This window comes from Helianthus annuus, chromosome 5, assembly GCF_002127325.2.
Source record: "Helianthus annuus cultivar XRQ/B chromosome 5, HanXRQr2.0-SUNRISE, whole genome shotgun sequence".
Lineage (NCBI taxonomy): Eukaryota > Viridiplantae > Streptophyta > Magnoliopsida > Asterales > Asteraceae > Helianthus > Helianthus annuus.
In genome coordinates this window covers 78,715,930-78,727,411 of record NC_035437.2, presented here as the reverse complement: position 1 = coordinate 78,727,411, position 11,482 = coordinate 78,715,930, and the positions used below count along the sequence as shown (strand labels likewise).

Sequence of the window (11,482 nt, the reverse complement as noted above, 5' to 3'; positions counted from 1 at the left end):
TTTAAAGTGTGGTTATTTATTTCAAAAATATCATTCTTGAAGAATTTAGATCTTCACAACTTGTATGAAGATTTTCTAAAAATACTTCTTCTTGTATTTTTCTTGTTAACAATATGTTTCTAGCTTTGATTTAACACTTAAAACATGTTTACTTCCTTTAAATATCATGATCATGTTAGATCTTGTAGTAAACTTTAGTTTCTTGAAAATATTATTCTTGAAATCTTTTATTTTCAAGACTTATAACTTGTAGGAATAATTATCATACATTAAAACAAGTTTATTTTCAAGTTCATGATTTACATAAAGGATGATCATTACAAATTTCTCAAGAATTATCCTTACACTTGCTAGATCATGTGTTTAATCATCATCTAGCAAGGTTCTTACGATGATCAACATCATAAACACAAGAAATCAACATTCAAGTATACTACATACACTTAAAACAACTTGATCTTCATGTTTTAGAGCTTTATGTTCAAGTTTATGCTTATGTTTCTTCATGATCTTTATGCTTAACAAGTTGTATCATCTTTTAACCAACATAATATGAAATAAAATGAGATCACAAGAGTCTTACTACTAGCACAAGGCTAGGGATGATCAAGAGAAGAAATAAGGTGGATAAAAGCAATAGAGAGAGGTCCTTCAAGCTCCAACGGCTCCAAGCTTCCTAACTTAGCTCCTAGCACCTTTGGACCTCCTTAGAATGGTTGAGAATGGTGGAGAGGTGGTGGTGGTGTGGTGGCCGTAGGTTATGGGGGAAGGGAGGAGGTTCTTGAATGTTGAAGATGATGAGAATGATAAATGTACTATTTTAGTAGTTTTTATAAAATTCTAGTGGCATATGGCATCTTATGTTGGAATATACTCCAACAAAATCCTATAAAATATAAGAAGAAATCAAGGGTGGGACCCATGTCCCCTAACCGGTTGTCAAAGGGGGGGGGGGTAAAGTGTAACTTTTAATGGTTAGTTACTTGATTTAGTTAGGATTCAATGGTGCTAGTTAGGTATTTTATGTATTTAATGTTTATTAGGTGTAATATGATGTTCGGTGACCATAACTAGCTTCGTAACACTAAAACAATGCCTCTAGTAAGATTTTGATGTTTCGGGTAATGTCTGGTTGTTCGGTTCGTTACTGTTTATTAAAGTGTTGAATTACGCAGTTTAGTGTACTTTATGATGTATTTTATGACAGTTTCTGGACCATTAAACCACTTTTCTGCATTATATTTTGATGTTAAAAGCTGATTTATTGCTGAATTTGTTTATTTTCTACAGAATTCTGCAGTTTCAGTGTGTTTCTGGCACTTTCCGGTACCTATGTCATCACTAGGAAGGCAGTTTTGTGATCCCTACTTTCCTACACACTATACTAGTGTAACACTTGGTCCTGGGGCTTATTTTGTGTCTTAACATCATGTCTATCTAAGTACTGAACTCCCGTCAGTACTTCTAGTTTGTCTGATAACTGTGCCAACTCCGTTCTGTGCATTACTAGAACTATATTTTGTTGCATGAAGTAATGATAAAAGTCTTGCAACATGAAATGCCATTGTATGTATATAACAGAAATCAAAATTTCATTCGTCTTATAAACTAGATCATGCACAGTCATTAAAGCACAAATTACTGTCTAATTATTGTACAGAATGTAGGGAAAAGTGCTAGTTGTCACATTCTCCCCCCGTTAAAAGAATTTTGTCCCGAAATTCAAGCGATGCCATCGGTCGCAGGGGAGTTGTGAACCAAATGTGGTCACTTAGGCTTAATTTGGTCTTCATGTGCCCAAGTAAACTCTGGGCCATGATATAAATTCCAATGAACTCTAACAAGTCAATTAAGATTTCTCCGGGTCTTGTGGACTCCCAGTTTGCAACCTTAACAGGTTCTTTAATAAATTAGAGTTTGTCATTGACGTGAATCCTGTTTGCGGGAATAACGACTGTTCCTAGAGTCAGGCTCCTCTAAAGACCAGACACGTGGATGTGTCGTGATCACTATTGATCTTATCTGGAAGTTTCAGCTTGTGAGCAATGGTCCCAATCCTTTCCAGGATCTCAAAAGGTCTAATATACCGTGGGTCCAACCTCCCACGCTTTCCAAATCATACCACGCCTTCCCAAGGCGAGTCCCTCATTAAAACCATACTTCCTATCTCAATTTTCAACGGTTTCCACCACTCGTCAGCGTGGCCTTTCTGTATACCGCATGCCGTCTTGACATGATCACGTATCTGAACGAACTTGCCTATAGTTTTCCTGAACCAATTTGGGCCAGTAAATCGTTTATCTCCGGTCTCTGTCCAACACAAAGGGGGACCGATATTTACGTTCCTTTAAAGCTTCACATGAAGCGGCCTAAACAGCGGTGTGATAAATACTTCGGTAGGGAAAACTCCACTAAGGGCTAGTGAGTAATCCATCTTTTCATCAATGTTTATCACACAAGCACATAGCGAGTCTGCCAAATTCCGAATCGTTTGTTTGCTTTGGCCGTCCGTCTGAGGGTGTAAAGTAGTACCAAGGTCCAATCGTGACCTAAACGCCTTTTGAATCCTCTACCATATCCTTGGCACAAAACGACCATCTTGGTCGGACATGATAGAATCAGGCATCCCATGATGTGCCACGATCCTTCTAGGCTAAATCTCTGCTAATTCCCTTGTGTTGTCTTCCTCACTGCTCGGTAGGAAATGTGCAGGCTTGGTGAGTTGATCAATAATCACCTAAATCATATCGTGACCTCTTTGGGTTCTTGGTAGCTTGTAATGAAATCCATTGAGATTCGTTCCCACTTCCATATGGGAATCTTAGGCTGTTGCAGTAGCCCTGACGGTTTCTTGTATTCCGTCTTAACTTGACACAAGTAAGGCAGTCACCCACATATGTAGCTATAACAACTTCCATCTTGGGCCACTCATACTAATCCTTCACGTCTTGGTACATCTTGTCAGATCCTAGGATGGATCAAGTACCTTGACCTATGAGCCTTGTCCTAAAACAGGCGTACATAAATGCCGCGAAACGGTACCCAAAGTCGTTCCACGGAATACAAGGTTCCGTCTTCCTTAGGCAATAATTGCACTTCCATTCACGAAACACTTCTGCTTGAAGGTTTGCTGATTTGAGCGTCTCTTGCTCAGCTTAACGAATCCAAGTGACGAGATTTGTCTGTATGATCATCTCTAAGGCTCATGCCCTTAGAGGCTTTGCACGATCCTTGCGGCTCAAGGCGTCTGCTATAACGCTTGCCTTGTCCAGGTGACACTTAATCTTCCCGTCGCAATCATTCAGTAGCTCACTCCATCTTGTTATCTCATGTTTAAGTCCTTTTTATCGACGGTGTGTTGCAACCCTTGTGATTAGTAGAGATCGTGCAACGTTTTCATACAGGTAATGACGCTAAATCTTCAATGCACAATTACTGCATCTAGTTCAAGGTCTCTTCTCATCTTCCTTTAATCAACGGACGCGTATGCGATGACTTGGTCTCATTGCATCAACGCGCAATCGAGATGTTGTCGAGAAGCGTCACAAGAACCGCAGATTCATCGGTATTGTCAGGTAAAGACAAGATGGGTATCGACTAGGTTAGAGTTGTTAATGGTTGAGCAGTCCTTGAAAGGTTTTCTAGGGGTCATCTAATACAGCCTATAATCCCCAAAAATTCTTAGTTGCGTCTTTGGGACTCCTCAGTTCTTGATTGCAGGGTCGACATGAATCTCATCCTTATCCACCATGTATCCTAAAAGTTTTGCCTCGCGACTCCAAGGTTCGCACTCGACATCCTAGCACATAACTGTTCTTTCTCTAAAAGTCTTAAGATGAGTTGCAGATGTTGCTCATGACCTTCCTTGGTCTTTGAGCTTATATGAATGCAGTTAATAAATATAATCACGATTTTATCCTGATACGGCTTACGCACCTGATTCATGAGGTCCATGAATATTGCTGGTGCATTTGTTAAGCCAAACGACACGACAAGGAACTCGTAGTGTTCAAAGCGAGTCCTAAAGGTCGTTTTTGGGATATTTTCTTCTTGGATTTGCAGTTGAGGAAATCCTGTCCTCAAGTCACTCTTCGAGTAGTAACTAGAACCTTACGATTGGTTCAACAAGTCATCAATCCTTGGCAAGGGATACTGGTCCTTGATATCCACTTCTCTGAAGTTGATGCAAAATGGAAACTGCCAACTTTCTTCTCGTGTCCTTAACTAAGGATATCATGTCCTCAATTCCATCTTGGAATAGTAGTTGGGACCTTGTAGTTGGTCGACAAGTCATCAATTCTCGGTAAGGGGTACCGATTCTTGATGGTTAGTCGTCTATCTCCATGTAACCTATGCGTAACACTTTTTCTACATTAGTTCCTCTGAGTTCCTCTCAAATTAGACTGTGTATGAGTGTAAAAATTGTCGTCCTCCTTCCTAATGAATAACACTGGGGCTTCCCACGATGAGAGGCTCGGCCTGGTAGATTTCCCTTGTCTAGCAGCTCTTGCAGTTGCATCGGAGGCTCATGTACCTCGGATGGAACTAGTTGGTAAGGCGTCATCTGTCACTGGTGCTGCTCCTGGCACTAGGTTCATCCTAAACTCCTCTTGTCACTGTGGAGGTATTCCTTGCAAGCCTTCAGAAAAGGCTTCTGGAACTTCTTCCACCGCGGGGATGTCTTCAGGTTTTGGTTCCTTGGTCTCCTTATCGACAACATGAGCAGGGAAGGCTATGCAATTTTTTCGGAGGTGCTTCCATGTCTCTATAACCAATGTGAGGTGTCACAAATCCAGCGCCTTACGTGTGACAACTCGAGTTTCCGAGATTCCACTTTCGTATTTATTGCATGTTGACTGTTTAATTGTTTAGTTGCTTGTTAGCACGACGTGTTTGCCTTGTAATTGTATACTTTGAATTATATGAATTATATGTTGAGATGTTGGTTTGTTTGATTCCATGTACATGAACTTGTATACTTGCATAACTATTGAGATTAGAACTATACCCGACGAAACGAACCGTTTCGCCACAACATATACGACGAAACATAAGGGTGTTTCGCCGTCCCCACACCGACGAAACAGAGTCCGTTTCGTCACAACCATCCCGATGAAACGAGTTGTTTCGCCGGCCCAATGTTTCACCAAAGCCCAGTTCGGGCCCAGTACGGTAGTTTGGCTATAATAACGTGAACCGGCTCCTGCTTCGTACGTTGGGCAAAAGTAAGACACCCTAGGAGCTTCTCCACTGTGTGACGGCAACAACCATCTCGCATCATCATCTTTCTCTCTTGAATCCTTATTTGTTCATCTCAAAACGGTTAGTGTAAACCTATCGCATGTATATCCGTTAATTGATGCCGTTATGTGTTTAAGCTAGGGTTAGCAAACAATACGAGTTCAGATTTATGGTGTGGTAATATATGTGATGTTGTTCTTGAATGCTTGACGATTCCGATGTGTTAATTGATGATTGATTAATGTTTGATCAGGATTCATTATTGTTGATGATGAAACCCATACTTCTGTGCGTATTGTGTTAATGAGTATACCCGATATTTAGGCCATGGTTTAGGTTCTGTTGATTGCTATTGATCATGTGTTCAAATGTGCACTTGATTCGTGTGACCGATTATGTTGTTATGTGACTTTCTTTATGATAATCGATGACCTTGATGTTACATGTTAATTGTTTGATCGATTTCAGAGTGATACGGTTGTTCCAAATGATTAGGGTTTTCTGCAATCGTAACTGATTCATGACGTAACTGACTTATGTACGAAACGGAATTCACGGTGAAACGGGAGGGTGTTTCGCCGAGGGTAATTGACGAAACAGGATGTGATTCGCCGTAGGGACTATGACGAAACGGAGGGCGTTTCGCCGGAGGGTTACACGACGAAACAAGTAAGTTTCGTCAAGGGTTAACCTGCACTGTAACTTGGTTAAATCCTGTTAAAGTTAACTGAGTTAACTAACTGCTGTTAAATGCTATGCAAGACTTGTATGATTTTGATTACGTGATACGTGTTACTTGGTGATCAGTGATGCAATATCCACTATGATTGTGCTTATACGTGAACTTAGTGAACATAAACTGATTATGTATACGTGCGTACATTAGGACGTGATTGATTAACTGTGAGCGCATACTTAGCATACCGAGCAAACCAAGGTGAGTTCACACTCATACCAAGGCATGGGATTCCCGGTGGGTAGGGAATGGGATTGAAGAAATGGGATTGAACAATTATTTGTACTTACACTGTTACTAGACTATATACCATCGTCCTCGGATGCGAAGGACCCATACGTAAAACCTACGTATACTTGTAACTTATCACTGTCCTCAGGTTGCGAAGGACACTTATGTAAAACCTACGTAAACTTATACTCACTACTGCCTCGGGTTGTGAAGGGCACCTTTGTAAAACCTACGTAACCCCCGCGTACCACTGTCCTCGGGATAAGAAGGACACTTACGTAAAACTTACGTAAACCTCGTACGTACTACTGTTCTCGGGTTAAGAAGAACACTTATGGTTACCTCTAGTCTAGTACATATACACATGGGAAGCCCCCACTAAATGAACATACAATTGACTTAGTTAATAACGCATGGTGATGCAACGAACTTACTATTACGAACTTACTTACTGTGAACTCGCTCAACTAGTTGTTGACTTTCTGTTACATGCCTTGCAGGACCATAGGTATTCATGGAGCTTGCACGGGAGGCGCGGTCGTTGTAGGCACGAATTGTGGATGTTTTGATGAAAACTTTATGAATCTTTAATCTTGACACTTGTGTTGGATTTTTCATACTATGCTTCCGCTACCTATACTATGTTTTTGATTGATCACCAATTGTATTGTGATGGATTACATTTACTTTTACTTATTACTTACATGTTCTTTTTTTTTGGGTAAAGGGTTACCCCGGTAAATTTTATATCAAACAATAAAGCACACAAGTGCAACTGAAATGTTACACACCCGCTAGACTTGACAAACCAAGGCTAGGAAAACCAAACAAAAAACACAACCAAAACAGAAAGCAACTACCACACAAACAACCTAACAAACACGACCCAAGCCATTAAACCGGCCTAAACAAAACGCATCTAGCCAGGATCAATGACCAAGTTCCTATCCGGAATCTTCCACTTCTCAAGAAACTGTCTGCTCACAAAACCCATCTTGAACTTTAGAGTCATGAGACGCATACGAACGATATTAATGATCTCTTGAGCCAGTATCTTCGCCGTACGCTGGTTCCGAGAGAACAGCCTAGAATTCCTTTCTTGCCATACAAAATAAGAAGCTGCCGAGACCACCAGCCTACTCGTAACGTTGGCCGGTTGCTGCATATTCGAATTCACCGTCATCCATTGCATTATGTCAGTCCATCGGCCACTAACCTCATCCATACCTGCCATATCCCTGATACTATCCCAAACCTCTGTAGAGTAGAAGCATTCAAAAAACAAATGGTCCCTCGAGTCCTTACCATAGTTACACAAGGGGCAACACATGAGGTTCAAGTTCGTAGCACTTCCCGCCTCCCAAATGGACAATCTATCTTGGGTTTTAAGCTTGTTTCTAATAACCAGCCACAAGTTAAAAGAGTGTCTCGGAATACACTGTTTAAACCAAACCATATTAAACCAATCAACAATATTCTCGCGATGCCGGATATTATTCCATACCTCCCACGAAGAAAAATGAACTGCTTTACCTTCCATGTCAATCCAAACAAATCATGAATATTGATTAAGACGGGAAACAAATCAAACCAAGCAACCGGCCACTTCCAATGGCCGTTAGAATCCACCAACTCTGCCACAGTAGCTTGCAAGTTAAAACCTGCATTTGCTATATTTCTCGGACTCACATAAGCACGGATCGGACAATCCGTACACCAAGTGTCGCTCCAAACATTCGTATTAATGCCATTACCAATAGCCTTCCACATATAAGGCCGAAGCAAATCGCGTAAAGCAAGAATTTTCCTCCAACCCCATGTCATACTACCCCTACAAGGAATCTCCCAAAAACTTCTACCCTTCAGTTTATAGATGTGAACCCATTGAACCCATAGCGACTTCCTGTTGGTCAACACACTCCAAACATGGGACGAAATGAGCGCTTTATTGACATCCGCAATGCAGCGAATACCCAGCCCACCCTCATTTTTTGGAAGACAAACAATCTTCCAAGCAACCTTAGGTTTAACATTCTGCTGATACTTACCAGTCCATAAGAATGCACGCATACGTCTTTTAAGATCACTCACTAATTTAGCTGGCAAGAGAAAAACTGCAGCCCAATAAATGTGCATTGCTGATAGGACCGAGTTAACCAGTTGCAACCGACCAGCAAATGACAATGATCTCGTCATCCAGTTATCAATCTTCTTCTCCATTTTCTCAACTAGGATTTTGCAATCCTTATAAGAGAGCCTAGACGATATTAAAGGAACACCCAAATAACGGACAGGAAGCGTACCCTCTTTGAAAGGCATAATATGCAGAATACCTTGTTTAATCGACTGAGGAACATTCCCGAAATAAACCGTACTCTTTGGCATACTAGGGACAAGACTCGACATGTTTGTGAAATTCTGAAGTGCGTCTCTTAACACCTTGACCGAAGCTAAGTCACCATTTGCAAACATAAACAAATCATCCGCAAACGAGACATTAATGATCTTTTGCTTTTTGCAATGAAGATGATATCTAAAAGCATTACTTTTGGTGGCCGCATCTTTAAGAAGTAACGATAAGACCTCCATTACCAAAGTAAAAAGATAAGGCGATATTGGATCCCCCTGCCTCAACCCTCTTTTACCCTTGAAAAACCCATAAAGATTACCATTAATGCTTAACGAATAAGACACAGTGGTAACACAAATCATGATCCAATTCACCATCTTGTGGTGAAACCCAAAAGCACGAAGGATACTTTCCAAGAAAGACCAGCTAACCGTATCATAAGCTTTTTGTATGTCAATTTTGAACGCACACCGTGAAGGCCCAATCCTTAGGTGGTAGTTATGCATCAGTTCTTGGGTCAGTAAGATATTGTCAGAAATCTTTCTTCCTGGCACAAATGCCGACTGGTTAATGTCAACAAGCACATCCAAACTACCTTTAATTCTATCCGTTAAGATCTTACTAATGCATTTATAAATCACATTGCAGCACGAAATCGGACGGTAATCAACCACTGTGTTAGGAGTAGCCACTTTCGGGACAAGAGCTATAATAGTATGATTGATTTGCTGCAAAAGTTTGCCATTATCGAAGAAGTCACGGATCGCTTTTGTAACCTCACTGCCCACAATCTCCCAAGAATTTTTAAAGAAAGCCGAAGTATACCCATCCGGCCCCGGAGCCTTATTCTCACCGATAGAAAAAATAGCATTTTTTACCTCCTCAATAGACACTGGACGCACCATATTGGTGGCCACGATCGGATCCAAGACATTCGGGAACGTAAAAATACCAGGTAAGGGGACCACCTGATCTTGCACACCCAAAAACTCAGAATAGTGAGAAACCAGCACTCCATACACATCGTCACCATGGAATCGATCACCAGAAGCATCTTGAATGCTATGTATTTTCATGCAAGCATTTCTCATCTTGACACAATTATGAAAATACTTTGTGTTCGAGTCACCAGCAGCCAACCAATCCGCTTTAGATTTCTGCTTTAGGAAACATTCCTCATCATACGAAGCAGATTGGAACTCTAGAAGACATGTAGCTTCAGCTTCTCTAAGAGAAACATCCATCGGGTTCGCATCAATGGCCAACTGCATTTCGTCCAGTTTTTTCCGTAAAAGAGAAACACGCTCATGAAGATTACCTTGCAAGAACAGAAGCCGTCTCAACGGAGATTTCAATAACATGACATAGATTGCACATACATACAGTAACATACAGTAACACACAGTGGCATGCAAGGTATTCTTCACACATTCACACAGGGTTTTGAACTTAGCATTATAAGTAAACTCAGATCCCTAGTGTTAACATTAAGTCTAATACTGGTGTTTACAATAAACTCGGGCACTTGCACACACATAACAAACTCGGACATCTAGTCCTTGGATGAAACTCGGACCAAACAACATCAAGAACTCGGACCAAACAGTTAACAAAGCTCGGACCAAACACCCTCTATGTGAAACTCGGACCTCATAAGCGATATCAAAACTCTGACCAACAATAACTCCCAAAACTCGGACCATGTAACAACTAAATCTCGGACCAAGTGTTTCATTACCAAAAAGTCGGACCATACTTCATTTATAAAATTCGGACCACATACATCATCATAAAGTTCGGACCACATACATCATCATAAAGTTCGGACCACATACATCCCCTTATAAAACTCAGACCATTCATATTTACAAAACTCAGACCTAGCATGGCAAACTCAGACCCCATATAACACATTCATCGGACTGTTAACTCCAAACAACAACACTACGAATCAACAAAGCCAAATTATGGTTTCTGATGCAACAGTTACAATAAATCAGTACGATCGAAACCCTATTCTTCCATACGAATCAACCAAAAGTTTAACTATTCTAGCATGTGGATTGGTCCTAATCACAGGCAAATCATCACACAATTACAAATCATCTTACAAACAACCTAAAAGATTAACTAATCACAGAATCCTTGTTTGGAGAACTAGGGTTTGCATGAGATCAATTGAACAGGAAAAACAACGTATGATGTAAACATTACCTTAGATTTGACGTGGGGTTTGCTCTGGAAAGATTGAAAGATTAAAGATCAAGAGTTTAGAGATTGGTGAAACCCTAAATTATTAGAGAACTTGCAACTGCCGTATGATTGGAATTGGTGAGAATGATTAGGGTTGAGGGGTTTTGTTTTATCTTTCATTATTAACACTAAACACCCCTAAGCATCATCTTTTACATAAAACACACACACCACATATAATTTACAGTTAAGGCACAAAGTTCTCATGTAAGTCAAATAATGCATAAAGTAGTACATAGTTCCATGAAATGCTAAAGATTGTGTGACCAACTTAATTGTGTTAAGTTAAAGCATTAACCTGAAGTTACAGGTTATCACAGTCAGGGTTTTGTGAAGTCACAAATCCGAGTTTGTAACATGACACTTGCTTCCGAGTTTATTAAAGAAACATGAAGTCCGAATTTATTATAAGGACTCCTTGAGTCCGAGTTTTGGCAATGAAAACCATGAATCCGAGTTTGTTAAGTTGCATGATCCGAGTTTAAGATGATTCATAGTGTCCGAGTTTATTAGTTTTTGAGGAGTCCGAGTTTAGTGGTTTACAACTAGTCCGAGTTTATTGTTTTGTATAATGTCCGAGTTTAATGATTTGAATGAGATCCGAGTTTGTTGTTTTGTATATGGTCCGAGTTTAGTTGGGAGAGGGGGTGTCTGGGTTTGCTATGAAACCA

General features: G+C 40.4%; 1 protein-coding gene across 1 annotated transcript; it reads right to left on the bottom strand.

Annotated features, from left to right (window-relative positions):
- Positions 1-7,127: 7,127 nt before the first annotated feature.
- Positions 7,128-9,919, bottom strand: LOC110943161. The gene is made up of 2 exons (XM_022184916.1): positions 7,742-9,919; positions 7,128-7,646 (listed from the first exon to the last, which is right to left on the bottom strand). Exons 1-2 carry the CDS (start codon positions 9,917-9,919, stop codon positions 7,128-7,130), a joined length of 2,697 nt encoding a protein of 898 aa, XP_022040608.1.
- Between the last annotated feature and the right edge of the window lie 1,563 nt (positions 9,920-11,482).